Consider the following 25492-nt stretch of genomic DNA (forward strand, 5'->3'; position numbering starts at 1 on the left):
TGTGAGCCCCGGGCCTAGAGGTGTTACCTGGAGGACATCCTGGTGGACATCCTCTTCCGCCGTGAACAGCACTAAGTCTGATGCCAGTGCTCGCTATAGAATGTTAGTGAGTCCCAGCCAAACGTCCTCAAGCCGCGTATCACATTGTTGCAGACTTTTTTAACCACAGCAGCACCATAACGTCCACTTCATTTGATATGCAGTTTATATCCTTTGGTCCACCGGAAGGGCGGACAGCAAGCTTTTATCAAGCTTCCAAATCTTGCACTCTAAATCCATAAGGTTCCTTCCCTGCACGTATGTGTGAATCTCAGGTGGTCTGTTCCCGAGCCGCATCAGCTGCACGGGGATAGCGATGACCTTCGATGACCTCTGATGCTGACCTTGGCAACATGTAAAAGACCCAGCGTCGCAACCTATGCTCCGGTGTTAATGTATAAAGTCGATGGCCAGGTACCTTGTACTCGGCCTTCTTCTCCATATCTATTGTTCTGCTTTGTTGTGAGCATTGTATTTTTCGATATTGATTACATCTGCATTACTTTCGACGACGTATGCTACCGCCATTATCTCCCGATCATGATCATATCCCCTCACTTGCCTGTCGCTGGGATCTACTACTTATCTAACTATTTTCAACAAAGTTATTGCACCAGATGAATTTCCCGTTCGTATGTGCTCTCCTATTATTTTATGTTCGCTCAATGGTGTTATGACTCTTATGATTATCAGGACAACACTCGTCGGAGGAACATTTCCTGGTCCTCTGATCCAAGCCAAAGAAGTACCAGTCTCTACAAGTATGCATCCTCTACGTGGCTTCAACTCTGCCATCCTACGATACCAAGGTGCACCAGCCGCAGATCCGCCTACAAACCACAAGAATAGCCCCTATGATACCGATGTTCAAGACGAACCTCCATCCCCTCATTGATCCCGGTGCACCGATATGGACTTCATTCCCATTGGACTCACTACCATAGTGGCTTCGAAATCGTCATGGCTGAGAGTCCCTCTGAAACTCGGATGTACCTTAAGTGATTGCCAAGTGAGCATCGCATGGGATTTGGTCGTACCCAATTCATCGCGATTGCTTGCCAGCTCCTTGGGGAAACTTTGGTCCTATATACAATTCGCGAACACCATCGCAATTGGGGGCGGTCGACTCTTATGAAGAAGCAGCTAATATAACGACTCTGCTTCTTCCCAATTCAATTATATAAAAGACATTTCGCCAGCAGGGCTGGGGGGAAAGGTGCAAGAAAGGGTGTGTCCACAATGCTCAGACAATCACTGCATTCTTTATACAATCATAATAGCACAGGAAAAGGTTTGCGATTTACACGAGGCATTCATATGGCCTGTGTGCATGCTGTGTAGTAGAATGCCTACTAGAATGCCCAGCAATACAGAACTCTTTTTCAGAACATCGTTCATAGGCAATGCTCTCATGAATCAGATTCATGATAGACTGTCGACCTGAGGAAGCCCTACAGCCCCGTATGTTACGCATTTTACCCATCGATCCATTGACAAAATGCACAACTTAATACTACATAGTGATATCAGCTAGCTTACATTTGCGCGACAGAGCTTTGTGAAACCTTTAAACTGTGTAATAGCAATAGACTATCTACAATGACAATGGAAGGGTTCTTAAACGAATGTCACATAGCATAGTATCTTCCAAGGCTCCACTCTCTCGAGGCCTTGGAACAATTCCAGCAGGAATAGTGATTAATGTGTGCGATGCCAGGTATCGATAACAAGTACATGATAGAGATCAAAGAAAAAAGAATGTGCGTTCTCTAGCCCAACATATATGAACATAGTAATTCCATCCCATTAGTCATTGTCGAGGCTCGTGTATCAGACGTTCTTAGGGTTACCACTTTTCGCAGCCAGGCTCACAGCGGCGAGCTTTGCACTAACATCGTTACCATCCATTGCCTTCCCATTTGGACCCTTTGCAATAGAGATATCGTCCTGGGACTTGAGCTGATGATCTTCGTCGGCGTTGTGGTGGTGAACGACATGCATATCCTCGAGAACTTCCTTTTCGGACTCTTGCTTGAACTGGTACAAATCCTCGTTGAGCTTCTGCGCCTCTGGCGATAGGTGCTGGACGAGTGACGTCATGCGTTTCATTGCCATCATGCCCAGAACAGCTTTTCGGACTACATGAAAATTGACGTTGTTCAGTAATTTCACGACTGAATGGGGATGGAACGCACATGTCCTCTTCGCATCGAACGCCTTCTTGACGTTCGGCAACAAGTCTCTAGGCTCACCCGTCTCGTTCTCGACGAAGTGCGGCACCTCAGACGTGAGCCACTCGTGCTCAAGCACCTGTGCTGCAGTTGGACGTTTCTCGGGATCGGTAGTCAGGCAAGTAGCAACGAAGTTCCGGGCAGTGTCCGAGACAATGGACCAATATTCATCTGTGGACGTATGAGGTGGCTCCATCGGTAAGACAACCACAGAAACGACGAACCAGGCTCGAATTTGTAATCTCCAGCGATGATGGCTTCCATCTCTTGTCGTTGCGTGTCGCGATCGAAAGGGGTGTAACCTATACCAAGCTTTCAATACTGAAGTCATTTAACAAACACATGCCATAGATGCGCACCAGCGAGCAGGAAATACGTGATGACTCCCATTGCCCAGACGTCGACAGGTTTGCCGTGACCGGCTAGAAGCAATGTCAGGATAATGATCAATGTCATAGAATCAAAATCTCGCACTCTTTTTGAAGATCTCGGGTGCCATGTACTACCAAATCGTTTTAATCCCCGTGTGGCAGCATGAAACCTCGGACTCACCCCAGGCGTGCCACAAACTTCCGTCAACATGCTCAACTTGTTCTCCGCCATCACTCGACTAAGACCGAAGTCTGCGATCATGATTTCCGAGGTCTTCTCAGGTTTCGACCGGAAGAGCAAGTTCTCCGGCTTGAGATCACGATGCACGATGCCGCAGTCGTGTATATATTTGACAGCCTGAAATATGGTGCGGACGAGCCCAGCCGCATCACTTGTGCATGGAATTGATTATGTGTGTGAATAAAAATAGGGGTTACTTACGCCTCAGTGTACTGTCCCCTAGCACATATACTATCAAAGAGTTCTCCCCCAGTGCAGAGATCGAAGCAAAGGTAGAGGTTGTGTGATGTCTAAAAATAGAAATGGTCCATTTGTTTAGAGCTTAGCACGCTGTGTAAGAACAATGCACGGACCTCGAAGTAGTCGTGCAGTGTCACAATATTCGGGTGACCACTCGATATCCTCTTCAGTACGGCGATCTCGTTGCGAACCTGAAGTAGAATGTAATCAGCACTTTTGGTGCAATGATGTCTCAAAAAAGGGGGGAAGTAGTTGCAAGCCTATAAGAGTTAGATGGGTGGCTAGTGGATCGTTGGACAGAATATGCCGTGATCAGCGATCGTTATCAATATCATCGCAGCGCGCATGTTTTCCCATGACTGACGTGCTGTAACGTTCCTTACAGCACGGTATCGAACAACACAGGTACCACCGCAGGATGCGCCCCCAGCGGCATCGCAGTCAAAAAGTCCAAATTGCGCAGTGCGCAGTGTATCAACACTCACCATGTGTTCCCTGCCCTCCATGAGCTTCTTGTTAATGACTTTGCAAGCATAGTATTTGCCTGTCTTGATGTGTATGGCCTCCTTCACGATAGCGTATGTACCGCTTCCAAGCGTACGACCTGTGCGATACTGCAGCAAACAAGCAGATAATGTCAGAATGAGAAAACCAAGAGAAATCACGATGATGTGATGAAGAACAAAATGTTATTGACCCCTCCCCCTCTCGGTGATAGATGTGGGCGCGAATTAGCACATACCTGGCAAGGAACGGTAGCGGATTGAGACGGCATGATTAATCCTTGAGAGTAAGAGTCCTGATTGTCGTCGTCCGATGACACGAACGACGGGTAGATGAAGTATTGGGAAGAAGATGATGAGATTCGGAAGCAGCTGTAGAGCAGCCCAATCTCTCACCTCAGGCTCAGGGACAGGCTCCGGTATAGTTTCCTTTTCTGGCGGCGGCGGCGGAGAAGGCGGCTTGCTGTCTTGCTCTGGTTCTAGCTCTGGTTCCGGTTGTGGCTCTAGCTCCGGCGCGGCAACAATGGTCGGTGGGGGTGATGCTGGAACCGAGGAATTTGGCGGCGAGCGCTTGCTCAATCCCACCGACGCTGCCAACGTGGAAGTTGAAAATCGTTGTGAGGGCTTTTGAGAAGGACTGAGGGTTTGCGCACGTCTTGTTTTGCGTTTTTCTGTCTGCTGGCTCACGTTATTCCCCATTGTCGCGTCAAAAATGCTGGTGTCGATGAGTCGGTCGGTAAGGGTTGGTCACGGTGAGAGATGAAGCGGTAGGCTCACTGCCTGGAATTATCAAAGGTCGAAGGGTACCGAGCAAATATATACCGTTTGAAACGCAAGTGGGCGCTTCGCTGACTTTCTATGTCGAATGCGAAGCACAGGTACTAACTTGAACCCGCAGAGCTGTGCACTGCGACTGCACTGCGTTCCTGAACAATGCCACTCACTGCTCAGTGTCCCTGTGGCTTTCGTCGAAAAACTTACTCGACGTCAGTCGAACCGAGTCAAGTTTTAAGGCTGGGTAAGAACCTCCAGGCAGCTGTGCCACTCGAGCAACACGATGTTTTCATCTCGGATCCCCGCCGCTTACAAGCGAGTTCACGAATCACTGCAGGTAAGTACTAGCCCTAGCCTGATTCGATTGCGAAGAATGATGTCGCACTAGTACTGTCTAGACAAGTCTCACTTCATGTTGATGTTAGGTGTCATCCCCACCGTTCACCCTACACTTCTAGTGATCCTCGCATCGACAATCCAATTACATCTACGGTACAGGTTCCTCAATGCCTGTGTGGCGGTGGCTGGACAGGTCAGACCCTCGTTGACATTAATCATTCATAGGTCATCCGACGATCAGTCTGATTCAGTCAGAAGGAACTCATAGCTTCACACGTGTTGACTCATAGGTGACAGTCTGATCATCCTCACAAACTTGTAACATTGCCGCTGGCACTTCCCGGTATGTCCTGTCATATCTTTGGTGACCAATGACTCTATTGCGCCTAAGGGCACGATGCGGGATCATTACGAAGTTTTGAGGGCACCAACTCTTTTGATACCACTATCGGTGACCAAATATGTACGCGAACAAATCGAACATGTCTCGCTTTAACCTCTGCCAGCAGCCAGATATGTATACGCATGCCACGAGTTTTTCAGGATCAACACACTTCGGCCCGGAGAATCATTTAGACTCGTCGTGCAATATGGATCGACTTGCTGGCACCCAGAAAGCTGGTGACAATTAGACCAGGGAACATGCGTTTGGAACAAAATTTAGCTTGAATTAGTGTTTCTGGTTTCAACTGGATCTAAAGGCCGTTGCCCAAGTGAAATGTTTTGTTCAATCTAAGTTTTCTGTACGTTGAGTGGGGAAAGGTCCCTTAGAAGCATCATTATGGCAATATAGCTTGTGACTGTCACGCAATCTGTAGCTTACAGTGGGCCACGAACCTTCACTCTCATCAAGTTTGAACTTGCCATTGGCCAACTTATCATACTATGGGACTGTTCACCACATGCTCAAGTTCGCTCTGTGCGATGGATCCTATGTTCCCAAACATCATGGAGCTGGCTCGTTGCCATTACGGTCCCGAACTTCATGTACGTATCTGAGTTTGTGATATAGCTTGCCGCAAATTAGCTTTAACGTAAACTCTCGTACGGCGCAGAAAACCAACGAATCGTCCCGTTTCTGCTTTTCTTGCATACTGGATGTCGACTGCGACGAAGAGCATACCAGTTTCATTAGATTTTACAATATCTCACCCAGTTAATTGTCACCATGCTCATCCGTCTCGTCCCCTCCCTATCACATGGCACTGTTCTCTACAACGTCTCCTTCCCGGCCAATGTTCCCAATTTGCCTACTCCCCCTGCGTGGTCGAACCAGCTACACCTTCTGACCTCGGTGTTATGCCTCGAATCTCCCCAAAACATCCACGTGTTTGACCGTTCAGTTGGTCTCGTCGCCCGGATAACTGAAGTCGTGTTTGATGTACCATCCAAGGAGGTTGTCGTGAGCTTCGTTGGTGGGCGTGCTGAAAAGCTGCCCATGAACTCGCAATGCATGCAGATGCTTCAGGGCGTCGTCGACGACGTTAAAACGTGTTCTGAACAAGAATCCCGACGAGACAGCTTCGAACGTGCCACCTCCGCTAGTATCTGCAGCAGTGTAACTAGTTCGCAGGAAATCCCTAGCGCATCCAGCGCGCCCCCGAAGTCTCCGAAGCTGAGCAGGCATAAGAAGCAGCGCTCCCTGCTGTTTTCTTTGATCTCGTATGTGTTGTCGTGCTCTTTGTTCTTTTGTAGACTGACTGGGTTTTGACTACTCTTCAGCTCGTTGGTGCCACGTTCCTTGTCCCCACCCCCGGCCCCTCCTCCATCACCCACAACACCCTACCCTTCGTCCCCGGCCCCCCTCCCGCCAATTCCCCCTATTACACCCCGCAATGCGTCAATTTCTCCCATCCCGCAATCTCCAATCTCCCCCTATAACTCCGCTTTCCCACCACTAACAGATCCGCCAATTCTCCGTCGTCGCGCACGCGCTACGCTGATTGATGCCTGGAGACGGCATGTTGTTCCTGCGCTTTCGGCTCACAACCTTTACGCAGGGTACATTGAATGGGTGCTCCGTGGTATGGCTATCGGAACCCGCTCCGAGGTGAGAGAAATTGAGAGATCCTGGCAGCACCGCGATGGGCCTGGGCGCGGTGCAGCTCGTAAGCATGGAAGGACGCAAAGCGAGGGTAGAGCTGCTCTTGACTTTGGGCAGCGCGGCTCTGAAGAAATTCAAAGACGATGGCGTGCGCCTTCACCATTTCCTGACGAAGTCGAGGGTGAACATGACGACTGCGTTGTATATCCTCGCCACGAACAAGGTTTGGTTGATTCCGTTCCCAAATACCGTGTTGCTGAAAAGTTTGTAGCACACGAATGGGGCGCAATTCGCCATGTCCGCAACCCAAGTGCATGCGATGAACTTGACGCGTACGCTTTTGAGTTCAGCGTGGAGAATGGCAGCCTCTTGCGTGAGAGCTTCGGCTTTGGGACCGACGCCTTTGGTGATGTGTGGGATGATGATGACCATGTCAATTTCGATCATTTTGGCTCCCTGCGCCCCAGAACAGAGTTCACCTTCGACGACGGGCAACTCAATTTCGATGAGGGTTTTGGAAGTGATTACGAGGGTGGCGACTATTTAGTCGACAACACGTTTGCTGTTACGCCGTCCGATGCCACTGAGGAAGATGAGTCAGATGAAAGCCAAACATCTATACTTACCCCCGAGGACGGTGAAGTCCTGCCTTTGCCGCTCCCAGCTACGTTACCAGGATTGTCTAAGAACGGTGCATGCTTTCAGCAGCGCAGTCATTCTGACTCCGTTCCGACGGCTGTCTCAAAAACGACTTCTTCTCGTCCTAAAAATCGACCTCTTCATTCAAGCCCCGGATTCTCCTCTACCGCGCCAGATACATGCTCCAAGCCTTCTAGTCCAACTACCGCGGCGCCATGGGGTTACCAATCGCCGATGCATCCACAGAAGCTATCCTCGCGTTTTCCTTCATCGCCGTCACGTCTGCCCAAGCGCATGTCCATTCCGAATGTGGAGGAACTTCTTTCCACCCGTATTGCCTTACTTTCGCAAATTCGAAGTGCCCTAACTCTTGTGCGTACTCGTGCACGCGAGGAACATTGGGGCTTGTTGTGGTCACAAAACTCTTTTGGGTGTGGATTGATGGACCCTGAATCAGAGGGGCAACTTGAAATTAGGGCACGTAGGCGTGCATGGAGTGCAGGCATCAAGGTCTCTGCGGCTTCCGCACCAACCTTATTTTCCGCCTCCATCCCGGGTTCTAGCATGGGCGCGAGGGTTTGGGATGGTTCAGTCCCATCTACTGCGCATTTCCTTAATCGACCTCCTGGACTCACGCCACCTGTGACAAAGTTGAATGGACCAATTCTTCCGCCTGGTCTTCTGTTAGGCAGACCTATCAAGCGGTCACCATTATCCATGTACGTGTGGAGCGTGGATGATGTGGCCAAGCGAGACACTGCTCGTCCCAGCAAGTACGGAGATATTGGCTTGAAACATAGTGGAGAAACAGCGGCTTTGAAGCGCCCCCTGCGCGTTTCGTTCCTCGAAAGTCCCACGAAGTTGCTTCCCGTGCGTGAGGAAGGGGACGACGATGTGGGTTCTTCCGAAAGGAGAACCTCCAAGATCGACTTCCCACAAAGTCCTACATCACCGACTTCGCCTGTTCAAGTTACATCAGTCATCGTTCCGGACGAGAGGTTTGGTGCCAGTCAGGGAGATGTCAGTGCGACTGACGATCCGTTCTTCTGTTCTCCCTATCATGCGCGTGCGCGGACGACGAGCATGTATCCTTGCTCTCAACCCTCACAGGAACTCCCTATGTTCAGGCCACGTACGCCTCCCCCATCATATCAGGCTGCCACTGGGGACGACAACACCGACGATGACGAAGAGTCCGACAATGGGTCGCTCGATGCTTGCGCACTGTTATTCCAACCTCTTTCAACGTTGTGCTTGACATCGCCCACGAAAAAAACTACGCCTACACGACCTCCGCTAGTAACAAGTCTGCCATTCACTCCTCGAGTTCGTGCCGTGTCCTTGCCCGCGTGCCCAGTCCGCCCGCGTAGTCCATCTCTCTCTTCGAGGTCGAATGACGAGGAATGCCAGGATCTATCGCAGGCTTATGCTGCGCCACCGCCTCCAGCCACCGCCATTACTGCAGCGCCAACCATTGCAGTTACCGAGTCTTATCTCACCTATGCGCACCTTCATGCTCCAGTGCCTATCTGTGGAACAGCCAGCGTGACACATGGCATGTGTGAGAAGAGTAAGGGAATTGCAAGTCGGGAGGTGGTCTTTGAGCGGAACGGGGAAGAATATATGTTGGGTCTGGAAGTGGCGTTGGGTAGGGCAGAGGAGGGGCGTTCGGTGTGGTGAAAAAAAGGAGATGCGGTTTAACGCCGATGCACAAAGCTTAGACTCGGGGACTGACTACAAACTGCTCTAATCTTTATTCCTGTCCATCATGCTTTCGTTCGTATCAGCTTTCGTGTTTTCGCCCTCGCCATGTACGTGTGCGCCCTCTTCCGGTGTGCCTGCGAGCTCATGCGTTTCTTTGCAGAGGATCTTAACGCTTCTCCGGCTTCTCCCTAATAGTCAGCGTTTATGATGCTTTCACCTAGACCATCAGATGCAGTGATCGAATTACCTGGGTCATGTGTCACGTAGTCTCAGCAAGCCTGGAACTTTGATTCCTCGATGGATCCGTACAGTCGTAATTAAAAAAAATTCTTATGAGTTTGACGTCTTGCGGCTTGCCTTCCTTCACCGCGCATTCGCCGTGCATGTGCATATACGTTTCTCCTGCTCACAGCAGACCTTTGCGTTTACGAAATGCCGCTCACTCAAATTTCACAAGCGGTCAATGACAAGGGGTATGTTATCGTGAGTACTCGGCAACCGCTGTGGACGCAATCGATTCTCTTTAATTTGCGACTGATTTGGGGGCCCTACCCACCCCAAGCCAAATCAACTATGTAACATGTACGAAATCGTTTTCATCTCGCTCAAATTAGATGAAAATAAATCACCCTCGTGACGAGCTTGCAGGGGCTGTTGACTTAATGGGCGGAGGGCGTTGCGTTCCTGAACATGAATTTGTCTCGCTGAGACGTCTAGATTACACTGCAGGTAGCCGGTGATTAAATATCTTATACCCCTCGCCATCTACTTCGAGTTACACTACAGAAGAGCCGCTAAGCTGCAGGTCAACCTACCACCCAAACACCCTGTTCGGAAAATATCATCATCAGACGGTGCACCGAATCAAGAAACAAATGCTTACTCCTCGTGCATCTCAATCCCGCCGACAGCCCAGCGTCTTCCATCATCTACCTGAGAAATTACCTGTGCGACGTCGTCACCCAAACCTGTAGGGCCACACACGCCAACTATAACACCCGTGATGGCCATGCTGGCCTTGACGCCAGAGCCGTAAGATACCGCGCGCGAGATCACTGCATCAAGGACTTTGGCGAACTTCGGACGTCCTGCGGTGAGAGTGAGCCCTGGCGGGAGGAAATTCTTCCCCGGGGGGTTGGTGGATGCACGTGTATAGTGGACAGATATTTTGAGTGGCGCATAGATGCTTTGTTGAATAAGGGCCACTAATTGAGGGACGAGTGGAGTGAGAGAGGCTAGTGGGTGTGAGAGACGTTCAGTTTATGGGGCAACAATACTAACCAGAATCTTGAACACTCCAGATGACTTCTATGATTTTTACTCGACTCGCACCTTCTGAGTCTCTCTAGCAACAGGGGTCGGAAAACAGGAGGTTAAAAATGATCAATCTGGCTTACTTGGAGAATGTCCTGCACGGCTGAGAGGGCAAAGGTAATCCCACTTCCGCCAACAACGAACATTGCGCAGCGGAGTAACTCGCAAATACACAATGTCCTGGTCCACCTGCACAAAAATAAACAAACAATAACGAAATGAATGTCTCCACTTACCATATGGTCCTTCGATCATAACCTGCACCGTCCTCCCGAACGCACCTTCATCTGTACCGTACCCCGCTACTTTTGCCATCTCGTACAATCTCCCCGTCCACCCACCGGTCTTCTTACACAACAACACCATACCTTCAGGTGTCTTCGCAGCGGTAGCAATGGTAAATGGATGACTCTCGGCCCAGCCGAACCATCCCATGGCTGAGGAAAGCACGCGGAGGCGTACGTGTTGTCCTGCCCTCCAGCCAGCATTGAGCTGGGGAATCTCGATACGTGTGAGCATGAGATCGGGGATGGGACGTATGCGTGCATTATACATGCGTGTTTTCATAAACCGGATCAGATAGTCAAGGCTGATGATACCGGCAGCAGCAATGACATACGGCCAGACACCGGGTTGGTGAGCATGAAGCTAGATGAGCATATTAATATCCGAAGGTAGAAACATGGCATGAAGACAAGTTAGACTCACAGCTGGGAGAAAGAGGATAAATAATGCGACATGCGAGCAGTAGAACACATTGTACGCCCTTCGTCTGAAGAACGGGATCGAAAATAGGTATATAAGATCTACAGTGATGAGCGCAACGAAAGCCCATATGTGCGCTGGCTCGCGAATGTTTGTGGAAAATGTCTGGGTTATCGCCCACAGATAAACTAGGACGAGGGCAAATATCAGATTTCAGCGATGAGCAATTGCATCATTGTCAAACTCACTGTAACCCAGCGAGTGCGCATTGGATGCGATCACCAGGAGGATCCCAGCATACCGGTGGATATAATTGAGCTGTGGATGGTTCGTAAGAGTTTGACCGAACGATTACAAAAACCAACCTTCTCATACCCGACACCAACGAAAATACCCAATAAATTATTTTTCGTCCCCAAGAGATATACGACAGGAGTCTGCGACATCGCTACGAATCCAGTACGCAACGGGTCCGCAAATGGGTTCGAATTTAGGAATCCACCATATACCAGAGCCGCAGAATAGATCACCAAGACCAGTGCCTGACCCAGAGAAAAGCCCGCGTCCAATCTGTACCGCAGGATATTAGCGAAGGTTGGGACGCGTGAGGACCATGCGCGGACATGCGGGGGAAGTGACCAGCCTTCTACTTTTGCGGCTGGGTGTCGAATGAGGTGCGCTTCGGAATGAAGGGTGTGTGATTCATCCGATGTAACGTTATCAGCGGCGAGGGACCCGGACGGGGGAGATTGTATGGAGCGCATGGCGGGCCTTGGCGCTCGGCGCTCAAGTGGGATCGCACGGAGGATATATCCATGGCGCCATTCTGCGGCACGGGAGAAGCGTGCAATAGCACGAGGGAGAGCGAACAGGGCGAACACGCCCGCAAGTGCGAGAAGGAAGAAATTGAGGTGAAATACAAGTTGGAACGATTTCACGGCGGGATAGGAGTCTGGTGCTGATTGTGTTGTGGCTTCCATGCTTGAAAGATGCTTAATGGTTCAACCTGTTGAAACGATTGGAAAGCGGGGCTAGCAAAACGAGAGTGTTAGAATATGCACGGGACCACACCGCACTGTTCGACAGTGCGAGTGGGGGACTTGGGAGGCGACAAGGGATATTGAAGGCGACTTACATGTACAGGTACGGCTCTATATGAGATACCAATGGATAGGCATGCTAGCTGCGCCGGCGAGGCATGGAAGCAAAACGTACCTTGATATACATGCATCTGTTCGATATGGAAGGTAAGTAAAATTCATGGAACGTGTTTGCCTCATGTTCATCAGCTGTACGAAAACCCACGAGTCAGCTAGGGGGCATTAGTGCCATTAGTAGGCATCGGTGGTGCTGCGGCGGAGATGAGCACCAGCCTATTTGTCAACCGGTTAACCAGCCGAGGAGATGAGTTCGACGTTCGCCACCTGCTGATCATATCTCTGCTTCAACCTGCTTCAACCCCATAATATAGAAGAAACGACTCCTTTGTTCCTTCTTTCATTTGATGATCACCACTGGTCAAGGGAGTCTTGGAGGTTAGCACGTCTGGGTCCACATGCCTGCAGTGCTGGAGACAACGAGGGTTATTATTATGTTCAAATGTTGAACGTGATTAAATTTCGGCGAAGTTGACTCAGAAATGCAAAACACGGTGTTGCGGTATATCAGACATGATGTTCTGCCGCGTACCACACTGGGAGCTGGGCAAAGTTTGTTTCGTGTTCTCTCCTGCGGTTGAGCCAGTCACTCGGATACCCAGTGACTCCGCTGTGACCTTGGCATCTTCCCTTTTGATCACCGTGACGTTCTTCTAGTGCTGCCAGCCTGCTCCAGCTCTTGTAAATCAACTTCTGCCTAGCTTGGTTGGAGTGTAAGGAAGAGGTTATCGACTTGCAGCATAACGGCGACCACCTACTTTCGACACAACAGCTACCTGTCTGTCTTCAACTTGCTCAATCCGTGTATTAAACTTTGACTCCATCAGATTACATCGCATCATGTGATCGGATCCTGGCACTGGTCCTTGAAAAAGGCCTGTGTGCGGCATTGTGGATCATGCCGGATCTCGCATCGAAGCCAGGGACGTCGTGAAGTGACTCGGGCTGTTCCGTTGCAATGGAATCAGAAGGTGAACTTTACATTCTTTATTTTGTCGAGTAATGTTGATCAGGAGGTCATCAGGCATGCCTGATATCGCGCCCATCGCTGCTCTCAAAGAGTCTCAAAACTTAAAAGAAGTATTAGACTTTTGGCCAGGCCCAGTTTGCCTCCCTTGGCTACCCTTAGACTCCTCATTTGTGCCCAAACTTTTGCCTTGGACCATGTCCTGTCTCGCATGCTCGAAGTCATTCTGACTCATTCATTCATTCGTATAAAGATGGAAATTCACAGAGGTTTGTCGTGGTGTCACTACCCTCGCCGATTCACCTTAACCGCAAGAATTCTTAGTGGTTTTATGATAAATAGTCAGGTGACGCGTCTCTGCTTACGCACCAATGTACGCGTTATCGTTTGGTCGGTGTTCCGTCGTTCATTTTAAGGTACGTTCGAGCACTTTCGCATTTGCTTATTCAAAAGCATATTGTGGTGTCTACTGCCCAAAATCAAAGACCGCTCGTCTTATCATATCTACTTTCTCTCACAGTGAGCCAGACCTGTCACTTGTTTATGTATTCTAATATTGACTGTCAGTGTGGGTCACGTCCGCCACAGTCAAGCTTCAATGTACTTACTCCGCGAAGGGAGAGGTCAGCGGCGCCAAGGCAGAAGAACGTCGGCTCTCCCACCAACGCCTTCTTGACTTGAGTAAAGACCTGAATCTGGAACTGAGCTCTCACCTTATCTCTGTTTGCTCTCATTCCATATAACGCTGCTTATCCCTAATCACAACTATCAGTGTGTTTCACATCCACTATGGCCAAGTCAGAAAGTCCATCCTCCAGTGAGGGAGAGGCCGTCACCAAGGAAGAGGCGCACAATGTTTCCGTATCCGACCAACGCCTTCTGGACCTGGGGTATAGACCTAAATTTCGCCGCGAGATGTCTCTCTTTGGAGTGCTTGGTATATCGTTCTGTTCTATCGGTATTCTAAATGGAATGAGCAGTGCCCTTCAGACAGGGTTGTTCTCTGGAGGCCCGCTGGGTCTGTTCTGGGGATGGAATGTGAGCTTGACGCTTCAATCTCCATGCATATGTATATGACAACAATTGCTGTTCTATCTAGATTTGCAGTTTCTTTATGCTTTTGATCGCGTTCAGTTTTGCAGAAATTTGCAGTGCATAGTAAGTAAGCAATGCCCTATCAGAGCTTGCGTCTTAGGTTGTCGCGTAGTCCAACAATGGGAGGACTCTACTTCTGGGTTTGCAAAATGAAACCAGATGTGCCCGTCCTTGGTTGTAAGTCTCAATGTCCACCCTCTGCGCATGTGCCTTGATGAATTATTAGTCTTTACTGGCTGGCTTTATTCCATGGCCATGGTATTTACTGGTGTTTCCGCTAATTTGAGGTAAGTTGTATTTGCATCCAAGTTATCGAACAAGAACCTATGATTTGCCATTTAGCGCCGCTCTATACCTTTCGTCCATGGCAGAGGTTGGACAAGGAAGACCTCTAACGAGATTAGAAATCGCTGCGATCGCATGGGCCGTCAACATATTTTCTGGCATCGTTAATACTATCGGAACGAAGGCTATTGGACGTATGAGCACGTTCTTTGTTTGGTGGACGCTCGGAGGCACTGTTGTTTTAGTTACTACCCTGCTTGTGAAAGCACCCATGAAGGTAAAGTTCCGTTAATCCGCAAGCCAGTTTCCTTTACGCGTAATCTGATTATGTCTGACAGAACTCTGCCGGCTTCGTATTCACGAATGTTCAAAAGTAAGCTTTTCTCACTTTGCGAATGAAAGAGCCATTGACAGGCCCACTAGCTTCACTGGCTGGCAATCCAGCGGCTTTGTCGTGCTTCTTGGGTTTCTTCAGGTGAGGATAGGCTCTGAACACATGTTGTACAATATGACTGACAGCGCGACCTTACTCTAGGCTGTATACACGCTCGAGGGGTGCGAGACAGCAGCTCAAGTAGCGGAAGAAGCTGTACGAGCAGAAATCTTGGCTCCGCTCGGTGTAGTTGGCAGCATTGCAGGCTCTTGGTTGATTGGTCTCGTGTACTTGCTTGCACTTCTTTTCGCAGTTCAGGATATCGCTTCCGTTCAGGCCACCACGTTTGCCATCCCTATTGCTCAACTCTTCTACGATGCAGTCGGGCCCCAATTGACACAACTGTGTCTGACTGTGATAATGGTTTCTCAAGTGATGGCTGCGATCACGACATTTACCGCAAGTTCGAGACTGTTCTATGCACTCGCAAGAGATAATGCGTTCCCGTTGAAAAAACAATTTATGACCTTGAACCGCTTCCAAGCGCCATACTGGGGTGTATGGACCAGCGTCTTGATAGGATGCATCATATCATGCGCTTACATCGGGTCTGCGATTGCAGTCAGTCGACTCGAATACTGTGATTCTTTGTTCTGACATCATTTGTGCTTTCACAGTTCAACGCCATCTTATCCTCAGCAGCAATATCGGTGATGTTGAGCTACTTGCAACCCATCATTATTCGTGTGTTCTGGCCTGACTCGTTCGTTATTTACAATGATGCCATCCGAGTCACTATTAACTTTTTCTTCTTGAATTTAGCATCCAAGACTTTGGACCTTTTCGCCTCGGAAAATGGTCATGGTCGGTGAACTTTGCCAGTTTTCTGGTAAGCAAATTCCTCATTTGTAATTTATATAACTCATTATCCATGCAGTTCACTATTTTCGTCTGTGTTTTATTCATCCTGCCTACGGCATACCCGGTGGACGTCCTCAATATGAACTACGCGATTGTGGCTGTGGGCGGTCTTCTGGTCGCGATCACAATCAACTGGTTTTGGTGGGGAAGGCATAGCTTTAAAGGTCTTGTTAAAACAGTCACATTGTAGCGCTAAGACGAGAGTCCAAGGGCATTGGACAGATAAGAAGGCAAATGTTTTGCCTCTTGCGTCGTTAGCGCGTCTATTATATATAGCTTCCATCGTCACGCAGAATGTCACGTGAGGTTATGTACTGTACTACTAGTAACTCGTACACACTGTTAGTAACTTAGTACCACATTGCTCTTCTCTTGTTCCTGAGGCCTGATATCTGGGACCCTACTCGGCGACACCTATACCCTGCTGTAGTCCGACGCATTGCATGGTGTTGCAGACCACAATCAGCAACTGACTATATTCTCGCAGATCACGATGAGCAATGACTACAAGGCTTCGAAGGAGGCTTTCGTTTCTGGAATGACCGGTTCGACAGTTTTCCATATAAACATGATAAGCGGCGTTGCATTGGTGTGTATCCCTACGCGTCCTTCGATTTCATTAAGCTGACCATCTTCAGTCCTCGATCGCCCTTCATTCAGCACTACGTTCGCGCGTTCAAGCATTTGGGTCCGCATATTTCTTGGCAGAGTTTGTAATACTTGCTATGCCTCTGCTGTTGTCTATGACCTTATTCGCGGAAGCTCCTGGCGCACTGTCTCTCCTACTACTCGTACCGATGCTTGTATTGCTCCTTCTTCCCCCTCTTGAAAGAGGCACGCCTTTGCCGGCTGAAAGTCGGGATGAACTAGCGTCTCCAAATGCAAGAAGTCGAGCAGAGACTCCGCAGACGCACTCGTCTCCGTCCCTCAGACCCTTACCTGCTCTGACCACCTACCGCGCTCACATGATGTTAATGACAATCCTGTCCATACTCGCTGTCGATTTTCAAGTGTTCCCCCGTGTTCTAGCAAAGTGTGAGACATTTGGTATTTCTTTGGTGCGTGTAGAACAAATCATTATTCTTCAACGTTCACACAACTTGATTCATAGATGGACATCGGCGTTGGCTCTTTTGTATTCTCTCAAGGCGTAGTGTCTGCGATTCCAATTATCAAAGATATAACCTACCTCCAGGCTCCGATTGTTCCAAAACTGAAGTCCGTTTCCCGTAAGATGATACCCATCATTGTGTTAGGCATTCTTCGCGTCGTGCTCGTGAAGGGCACTGAATATCCTGTAGGGTCTTAGCAAAGGTTCTATGCCACGTACATCGCTTAACAGCTACAACAGGAACATGTGACAGAGTACGGGGTACACTGGAATTTCTTCGTCACACTTGCTCTTTTGCCTATCATTGAGGTTTTGTTGCATCCTATCATCTTGCATATCCCCGTCGGTCTGCTGGGTCTTTGGATTGGAGTTTGTAAGTGACAGTCCGTTTTTCATAAGACACTTGGAATGGATGCCTTTTCAATAGTGCACCAATTCGCACTGTCATCTGGAGGAATGAAGGACTTTATACTCAACGCCCCGCGGAGCAACATCATTTATGCGAACAAAGAAGGCTTGCTCTCCTTGTTGGGTATAGTTTGTTACTCTTGTAAGTTGTGCGCTCCTAATCCTTCTCCACCAGGCTATGTTTCAATCCATATTCTCGGGCTTTCTTTAGGAACTGTCATGCTTCCTCCCTCCCCTTCGTTTTTCCGGAAGCAGCAGCAGCAGTTACTCGACGGACCGTCCTCTCACCGACCAAGCAAACTTGATCCTTCAGCACCAAGACAGAACGCAAAGATCGTCATTGAGTTGCTGTCGTATTCAGTAGTATGGTGGATGCTTCTAGCCTTTGTGAGGCTAGGATTAGAAGTTTCGAGAAGAATGGTTCGTCCCGCTTGTTCTGCCCCGCGTACAAAAATTCCTGTCAGAGTCTCATGTGTTGAGATGGTTCCTAGGCAAACATCTCATATGTTCTTTGGGTTGCAGCTTATAACACATCTTTCATCCTTGGCTACATTCTACTCGACATGGTGTTCTTTCCCACCAGAACGTCAAAGATACGAGATCCAACTGATCCTTCAGGCAAACGGCTCCTCATCGAGGAAAAAGGGTCGACAAGCAGCGCGCCTGCGCTGTTGGAGGCTATCAACAAGAATGCATTCATCTTGTTCTTGCTGGTTCGTCTTGCGAATTCAATCACCCTCGTTTGGCGTCCTGACATCTATACCAAGTCAAATGTGGCCACTGGTTTGATCAATCTCAATATCCAGACTATGTTCGTCGGTAACATGAAAGCGATGGGTATATTGTGTGCGTACTCTTTAGGCATGTGTGTTTTTGCATGGCTTTGTAGAAGGAAACGGTTATGGAAGATGTGAGGTCGTCTCAAAATATCTCACATACCACACTCAAGAACTGTCCTTACAGTTGAGCCTCTACCAGCTGATGCCATCGCGAGACATTTGGAATCTGGATAATTTTTTCCATTGTTTCCATAATAACTCCAGCCGAAAGCTTTTACTGTAGTGCGACCAAGGTTTGTAAAACGGTTTGTTACATAATACGTTAACAAGTTTGGTTCCGCATCACCCAAGGTCTCGATAGTTTGCCCACTGCGAAGATAAGCCAAAAAAACCTCTAACCAAATCAACGATGCATGCACCCAAAGTCACTCTTTAGACGGAGTGAAGTTGCTCCTTCTTAATAATCTGCGAGAAAATCTCCAAAGCTGCTTGGGGCTGGAAGGCAGGCTAACAACAAGACGATTGGAATTAGTGGATCTCATCATCCTTAGGAGAGTCAACTGACCACTTCGTGTCCAGCACCATACACCCGTCTGAAAGGCAAAATAATGATATCTTGAAAACAAGAAACAAACAGACAAAACACTTACGCAAAGGTGAAGTTGTCGACATTCTGCACGGCCGCAACAGGCGCGCCGTTGATTGTCATATTGGTGAATGGGGTATTATGGAGCGTCTCATTGCCATACCAATCCATTGCTAGGACTGACGCATGACCCTGTTAACCAGGATAATTCAGCGTCGTTCATTGTTGGCGATGAGATATGTGACAGCCTACCCCAAGCCAGTTGCAACTTTTTAAAGTCAACGAGAAACGTCAATATCATGCGAGATGTCATCGCAGCAGGAAAACGGACTTAATGTCAGCATCTCCAGCCTATTCTTCCCTGGTAAATTATCAGACAATAAAGTAGTCACTAAGAACGCACCCAAATCAAAATCTTCATCCCAGAGTCGGCCAGAGCCGATAGCTGGGGTAGCCATGTTCTAGCATCCTTTAACAATAATCTACATTCAACACTCGAGGAAAGGAGTTAAATAAAAACATACGTCGCCTGTCTTCGCAAACAGTTCATAGGGTGCATCTGGGCATTCTTCGTATCTGACCTGAGCACCGATCTTCTTCACGACATCCTTCTGCCGCAAATAATACATGTAGTATTCAGGGGGGAATAAAGCAGATGAATTTTGACGTAAATCATAGCTGTCGAGGTCGCCCACAGCAGGGATGAAGACATTGTCGATCTGAACGAGTCAGGTTGTCTGTAGATATAGCACTGATATGTTACTCACGCAGTAATTATCGGCATCCCGACAAATCTTGTTTGAGTGAGTGGAAGTTCCAGCAGCGTAACAAGCATTCTCTTGCGCTACGCAACCATCGGGACCGTAGACGAAATCCGAAATGTTCTTGAGTACGTCGTCTGGCTGGAGTTGTCCATAGCCAGGGGCATAGGTCGCAAAGGTTAGGTACGCGATGTTCTGAATCAGGGGATCATACCAGCCACTGCGAATGCTCATTCAACGGGGTTGTAGCAAGTCATGAAAAGACTTACTTGTTGATCATCAGAGCGCTGACAACAACTGGAATAGCATCGATTGCCCCACTAGCGATTAAGGCATTTTGCTCTTCGAAGTAGGTCACAAAACTGGGACCATAGTGACCACCATAGCTTTCTGTGGCAAAGATGAACCTGAAATTGATATAAGCAATCGTCCACGATAGCCGAGTTAAGCAACTGACTCTCGACTGGCATACTTCGCAAATAGCTGGCTTTCAAACAAAACCTGGAATGCAGTCCATACAAAAGGCGCAGCGGCTTCCGTGCTGTTTACCGTGTCAGTACCGTAAGAAAATCCGGTCCCGATAGGCTGGTCAATGTATATCACTGGGTGAGGAAGTTAGGTCTTGCAACGAAATTGGAGAGCTACGTGCTACATACTGTTGCTGAGACCATTCCAGCTGTAGGGACCCGTGTCAGATTAGCGTTTGAAACCGAAAATCCTAACACACCTGTAGGGGTTAAGAGTGGTCGAATTAAGGTCGGCATTCACTAAGCATGGCCCGTTCTCTGTGGAAAATCAGAAGCAGATTGAAAGGCGATCAAACCAATCAACCTTGGAACAATCCGATCATAGACGAACATCCAGGGCCGCCATTCAACCTGCGAAGGCAGGTCAGAGGTGCGACTCAACTCAGGTACCCAGCTTCCCGGCAACCTACCATAGAGTGAATGGGGCTGTTTCTGGTGAGTTTCTAGACTCAAAGAACCAAAACCACTGTGTTTTAAGTCAATTTCAAACATCTAGAACATAGTGCACAGACATACCATGGACATGTTTGTTCCAACGTCAATGTAACCAGAAATCTGGGTAACATTTGGGGTTGTTTCACAGATTCCTGAGTTCTTGACATAGCGAATCCCAGTTGCATTGTGAACGGTGGATTGAATCTCGATGTGCCCTGCTTCTGAAGTACTGAGACTGTCCTCGACAACTTGAGCAGAGACGGCGTGAGTTACGGATACTCCAGCTAATAGCGCAACGCTAGCTCGGACGAGCATTCTGAGAAACATTCCGAATACTAGTGCACGTCGTAAGGGAGATTCAAAGTCTCCACGACCAACGAGCTCGGCACTTATAGAAGACCAAGCAATGGGAAGGCAAATGCCCACATGGCAGGAAAACGAGATATGGATTCATGTTCTAGCGCAATTCTGATGCCGTACGTTAGCGCTTTAGCATGAGCACGCTGTCTTAACTGTTTTAGATTGCTTCGTTCCACAACTGATAAGCGTGCGTGCTAGAAATAGGTGCTTAACCACCGGCCATCGACCAGCGGCTACTCTATATCAGCAAAGGGCACTCACCAGTAGACTCATAACCAGTTTGATTATCATCGTGAATTTGAGACTGGTGAGAAATTGTTAACGTACTAGTAGTCAGATCTTCAGAACTCGGACTGGTCGAACTCGGAGTGATTTGGCAGGCGAAGCGAGGAGTTCGAAATTTGGCAGTCGTGCCGTTGCACTGCATACGGAAGATTACCACCGGCACGAGCGGCACCTGCTAAATTTCAAACTCCTCGCTTCGCCCTGCCGCGCCAACTCCGAGATGACTACACTCGAGTATCCGTGGTAGCAGGAGTCACGGGCATATCTTACCAGGTCTTTACAACTGCTGGCCTTAATTGGCAAACGCTCTCACCAAATGCTGAAATCATTAGAGATGCGGGGGCCGCCCAGCCGCATCACGGCGACCGTTCATGTTCAACGTTCAACAGTCACGGTGCCCGCGTGATCGTCAACAAACAGCCGAGCCCAAATCCCACATGTGTGCTCCCCACTGTGATGATGGAAAAGATGCTTGACACGCATGCACTGTTACCCGGGCCCATGAAAATCTACACCAACAATATTCTTTCTTGTTCTCATCTTGTACGGTGCTCTCAAAATCGTCAAATCCCGGGCCCTCGGAGTCCGAAACTGTCTACAGAACTTGCCAGCCAAGCCCACGCCGTCACGGAGTGCGTCCGGACTGCTTCCATGTTATGAGCACATGTGCGCCATCAGTTTTTTTGTTGCAGAAGCACTTACTCTTTGTCATACACCCTTTCCGTCAACTCGCTTCGGTTAAAGAGCGTTTCGATAGCGTGTCGGAAAATACTCAACTCGTCGACGGTTTGGTAGAACTTGCACTTCCAGTTCGTGCTGATGAACGACTTGTCATTGCGGTCTTTCAAGTTGAGCTTGGACAACAACTCCTGGGAGTGGGTCGTAGGGAGAAGACGGCATGCCAGTCCATCCGGTTTCCCAATTCATGTTAGTAGCGCTGACTTATATTTATCCCTCACATTTAAACCTATTTCAACACGTACAGTGCGGACCGCGGTGGACGGTGGTCACCTGAAAGCTCATAAGGTACTCTGATCTTCCTGTTCTAATCGGCTGTCATGTATGTATATTAATAGGTCTGTTATGAAGACTAGTCTGAGACCACTCCATCCTGCTCCATCTCAACTCCATCTCATCACTGAAATTCGTCGATCCAGCATGCATCGCAATGTGGCCTACAACGCCATTGGAATTTTGTGATACATTAACTGAACGCGCTGTGATATGAAGTCGCCTTGGTACCAGTATTCCTTGGATGCATCGTAGCACGGACACCCGTCAGATGCGTCAAGGATTAGTTCTGCGGACCAGTCACTGACGTAGCGTCGAACTACGAAACGTTCATGTTCCTCTAGCATACCGCTCACAAGGTGAGTGGCCGAAAGTACTTAAAGGGAGGGACTCACCCAGCAAATTTATTGACCGGTTATCACCGTCTGAATCCGTTCAACACATTACCATGGGCATACCTTTGGACAAAGCTTCACTTTTAGCTTTGTTTCTCGAGACTTTGTTTTATGGTGCGTTACCAACTGGTGGAAGAGGTTAGGGTGTCGAATCTCACGGCCTCGAATAGGCGTATTTTTCACTCTGTACTGTTTAACACTATTCATCCTACTCAAGAAAAACGGCATTAACCGACAACTCCTTATCCCAGTCGCAACCGTGCTGCTCTGTATTGCAACCGCCGTAAGTGTACTACTTGTCAAGCCTTCTGGCAGATTAGCTCAACACGATTTCTGTCAGCATCTCATCGTTGATTTTGTCCGAGTTTTGGAGGCATTCGTATTCAAAATGGATATGATTAGTGCAAATTCCTACTATTCCAACCTGGCTTCGCCATTGGAATACGCAAAAACTGCACTTTACGTTACGCAAACCGTTCTCGCTGATTGTGTCCTTGTGAGTTTCTCCATTTAGCATGTTGTTCTCCCGTATCAGTAATTAACAGGGCAGTAGGTTTGGCGATGCTATGTACTTCACAACAAAAGCCTCTTCGTTGCCATTCCTGGTTTAATCGTGCTGTCCACAAATGCGGGTGAGCGTCTTGAAGGGTATCGTTCAACTATCGTGTTCAGTGTTATCTCATGACGTTTTGCAGTGACCGGGTACTGTATCATTTGGTCCCTTTCGCAAGCCAACAATTCGTCCACCGTTTTTACCACTGGCCATCCATTCATCACCACATTCTTCACATTGACTATGGTGATCAGCGTTACCTGCACTAGTACGTCTATTCCATAACTGATGTGCAGGCTCTGACGACAAACTCGGTAGCTTTGATTGCCTGGCGCATCTATCGCTTTCGCCGTTTTATGTCAAACCGACTCGGATACGTTGCGTATCTACCGATTTTGATCGTCATTGTGGAAAGTGGCGCTTTATATGCGACGGGCGTCCTTTCGATTCTTCTGACATACTTGATTGGATCCAATGGTCAATACGCCGTGCTGGACGCCGTCTCTCCTATCATGGTGAGTTTACTTGTCTTGGACGCACGCTGTCTTCATAATATTTCTTAAGGGAATCGTATTCTGCCTCATCATCCTGCAAGTACACTTCCAAGTAGGTGGCAACTCCCAAATTGCACAGCCCCCTGAACAAATGGACATTCTCACCGGCTCTCTCGAGAGTGAGATGTGCGAGACGTGTTCTGCAGTATGAAGCCGATGACTGTGTGCATCACGAAGGAGACGCTGATCGTTCAAGCTGGCACGATGGGCGGAAAGGAAAACCAACGGTTTCCGGTGGCTCTTTTTGTAGATTGAACAGCCTTCTGATTTCCCACAACTGGAGTTGCGTGGTTTTATTTATTTCACAATGTTGAGATGTACGATAGCGAAACGGAAATAATTCGAGTCACGTGCGCCACAGACGCCACAGCTATGGAATCAAGTTGTCAACTTGAAAGATGTCTAGTTTGTGTCTGGCTCAAGTTTGGCTACAATAAATATTGTCAAGGACTCGAGAGTTCTCTCCTCTTGAGGAGCATCACCGCACGAGTCGATGCCCAATATGCCATCAACACCAGCAAAACCTATTGGAAACTTTTAAGCCCGCGTGCGCCATTTTTTTGGTAGCAGGAGCACTCACTTTTCGTTATATACCCATTCCACGTTCTCTGTCGTGCCAGGTCCATACCACACAATTTGTGGCAAATGTTCGCTTCGTATGAAGGTTCGTCCACCCGCCTTCTCCGCAACGTCCCTCAATCCCACTCGCAAATTCCACACCTCCACTTTCCGAATTCCGCTTCGTCTAGCTGCCTGCTTAATCTTTGCGATCAGCCCGGGAAACATCTCTTCACTGGCAGAGAGCCGCGTGACGATTAGTGCTGGTGGGGGAGGCTGCATTTCAACGCTCCAGCTTGCATATGTGTCTGGGTCACTCGAGGATTGTACACCCCAGAATCCGCCTGCCATAGAAAAATTCGAGCCGTACGTCGCCCGTGGGATTTGGAACGCTGCGACACCATTTGTTGGCAAGCACGTCACGAGTGCCGCTGGGCGCTCCACCCCGTACAACCCGTTTTTCACCAGCATGTTCTCTAACTCCCTTTGAATTACCCCAGCATCATGGTCCCAAAGCACCTTCAGCTGCTCCTGTGTCAGCCACGTCCATCCCTCATCATCCCCCTCCTCCGTGCCCACCTCCCATACAGTCGAAACCGCTCCCCGTTTCTCCCATCCCCCTCCTTCACCTCCAGGGCCCGCCGAACGGTAGAATTCATCCCCAACATCACTCCACAGCACCGAGAACAGTCCTCCGCCAGCATCTGCCACCTCTTCCGGTGGTGTGCCCCATGCCTCTGGGAATTTAGGAAGATTAGCACGCGAGGCAGTAACCCAATGCAGAAGGCGCATCATGTGCCCTGCGTAGCCGCGCCCGCGTTTTGAGGGTGGGGTGAAGACTGCAGCGACACCGTACGAGGTTATTTCGTGCACCGAGTTAGGCTCAGAAGGGGAGGAAGGAGGGTAAGCAACGAGGCTTGCGCGCTTGTATCTGTCCCCGTAGATGCACGTCAAACATCTCCTCATCCATCGAGGGTACTTGAGTCGCTTACGTTCTACAAGCACACATGAAATCGAGTGTTCCGGGGTCCTCCCGTGGCGCTAGTACCCTTCCTCTCCTATTAGCTCCCTTATGTTGGGGAAATGGCATGCTTACCAAGTGATCATCTTCCCTTCCTTTGCGTGCTCTAGAACATCCATCTCTTCATCTCGCGTGATATACTCCGCAAGACTCAGGGCACCACCCAAGTGCGGCCATCTTCGGCGGCGTGTCTCCTCAATCTGCGC

The 25492-nt window shown here is 48.9% G+C and overlaps 8 protein-coding genes across 8 annotated transcripts; 4 read left to right on the plus strand and 4 right to left on the minus strand.

The window, feature by feature from the left end:
* Positions 1 to 1593: 1593 nt before the first annotated feature.
* Positions 1594 to 4215, minus strand: DEU56DRAFT_802897 (Pkinase-domain-containing protein). The gene is made up of 10 exons (XM_041353200.1): positions 3865 to 4215; positions 3608 to 3736; positions 3236 to 3313; positions 3084 to 3172; positions 2823 to 3033; positions 2745 to 2772; positions 2630 to 2692; positions 2495 to 2572; positions 2235 to 2441; positions 1594 to 2177 (listed from the first exon to the last, which is right to left on the minus strand). The coding sequence occupies exons 1-10, from the start codon at positions 3895 to 3897 to the stop codon at positions 1870 to 1872; spliced, it is 1224 nt and encodes a 407-aa protein (XP_041208759.1). The 5' UTR covers positions 3898 to 4215; the 3' UTR covers positions 1594 to 1869.
* A 1350-nt stretch (positions 4216 to 5565) lies between these two features.
* DEU56DRAFT_802902 (uncharacterized protein) lies at positions 5566 to 9492 on the plus strand. The gene is made up of 5 exons (XM_041353201.1): positions 5566 to 5725; positions 5794 to 6400; positions 6461 to 7005; positions 7054 to 9232; positions 9286 to 9492. The coding sequence occupies exons 2-4, from the start codon at positions 5907 to 5909 to the stop codon at positions 9099 to 9101; spliced, it is 3087 nt and encodes a 1028-aa protein (XP_041208760.1). The 5' UTR covers positions 5566 to 5725; positions 5794 to 5906; the 3' UTR covers positions 9102 to 9232; positions 9286 to 9492.
* Positions 9493 to 10004: 512 nt separating this feature from the next.
* DEU56DRAFT_912539 (uncharacterized protein) lies at positions 10005 to 12124 on the minus strand (the record flags this gene model as incomplete). The annotated part of the gene is made up of 8 exons (XM_041357413.1): positions 10005 to 10360; positions 10407 to 10470; positions 10523 to 10542; positions 10584 to 10628; positions 10676 to 11087; positions 11148 to 11332; positions 11393 to 11462; positions 11510 to 12124. 8 exons carry the CDS (start codon positions 12122 to 12124, stop codon positions 10005 to 10007), a joined length of 1767 nt encoding a protein of 588 aa, XP_041208761.1.
* Positions 12125 to 14057: 1933 nt separating this feature from the next.
* DEU56DRAFT_945456 (amino acid transporter) lies at positions 14058 to 16330 on the plus strand (the record flags this gene model as incomplete). Its single annotated transcript, XM_041359005.1, has 11 exons — positions 14058 to 14306; positions 14368 to 14426; positions 14476 to 14540; positions 14590 to 14650; positions 14706 to 14925; positions 14987 to 15021; positions 15072 to 15123; positions 15184 to 15642; positions 15699 to 15784; positions 15844 to 15910; positions 15959 to 16330. 11 exons carry the CDS (start codon positions 14058 to 14060, stop codon positions 16130 to 16132), a joined length of 1527 nt encoding a protein of 508 aa, XP_041208762.1. The 3' UTR covers positions 16133 to 16330.
* Positions 16331 to 16435: 105 nt separating this feature from the next.
* Positions 16436 to 18375, plus strand: DEU56DRAFT_736434 (GWT1-domain-containing protein; the record flags this gene model as incomplete). The annotated part of the gene is made up of 8 exons (XM_041348507.1): positions 16436 to 16531; positions 16581 to 17000; positions 17054 to 17239; positions 17294 to 17426; positions 17481 to 17585; positions 17637 to 17881; positions 17953 to 18174; positions 18229 to 18375. The coding sequence occupies 8 exons, from the start codon at positions 16436 to 16438 to the stop codon at positions 18373 to 18375; spliced, it is 1554 nt and encodes a 517-aa protein (XP_041208763.1).
* A 297-nt stretch (positions 18376 to 18672) lies between these two features.
* DEU56DRAFT_736454 (Alpha/Beta hydrolase protein) lies at positions 18673 to 20876 on the minus strand (the record flags this gene model as incomplete). The annotated part of the gene is made up of 15 exons (XM_041348513.1): positions 18673 to 18747; positions 18806 to 18833; positions 18891 to 19018; positions 19079 to 19094; positions 19158 to 19177; positions 19230 to 19295; positions 19351 to 19545; positions 19594 to 19807; positions 19857 to 19994; positions 20045 to 20189; positions 20244 to 20263; positions 20315 to 20372; positions 20419 to 20465; positions 20525 to 20580; positions 20631 to 20876. 15 exons carry the CDS (start codon positions 20874 to 20876, stop codon positions 18673 to 18675), a joined length of 1452 nt encoding a protein of 483 aa, XP_041208764.1.
* Positions 20877 to 22653: 1777 nt separating this feature from the next.
* On the plus strand, positions 22654 to 23858 carry DEU56DRAFT_755936 (uncharacterized protein; the record flags this gene model as incomplete). Its single annotated transcript, XM_041349965.1, has 7 exons — positions 22654 to 22714; positions 22771 to 22883; positions 22941 to 23096; positions 23154 to 23232; positions 23296 to 23421; positions 23472 to 23668; positions 23718 to 23858. The coding sequence occupies 7 exons, from the start codon at positions 22654 to 22656 to the stop codon at positions 23856 to 23858; spliced, it is 873 nt and encodes a 290-aa protein (XP_041208765.1).
* Positions 23859 to 24112: 254 nt separating this feature from the next.
* On the minus strand, positions 24113 to 25336 carry DEU56DRAFT_802953 (uncharacterized protein). The gene has a single exon (XM_041353202.1). It carries the CDS (start codon positions 25229 to 25231, stop codon positions 24284 to 24286), a length of 948 nt encoding a protein of 315 aa, XP_041208766.1. The 5' UTR covers positions 25232 to 25336; the 3' UTR covers positions 24113 to 24283.
* Between the last annotated feature and the right edge of the window lie 156 nt (positions 25337 to 25492).

The sequence above is a fragment of the Suillus clintonianus genome (assembly GCF_016758775.1).
Source record: "Suillus clintonianus strain FC179 chromosome Unknown DEU56scaffold_33, whole genome shotgun sequence".
In the NCBI taxonomy this organism is placed as follows: Eukaryota; Fungi; Basidiomycota; class Agaricomycetes; order Boletales; family Suillaceae; genus Suillus; species Suillus clintonianus.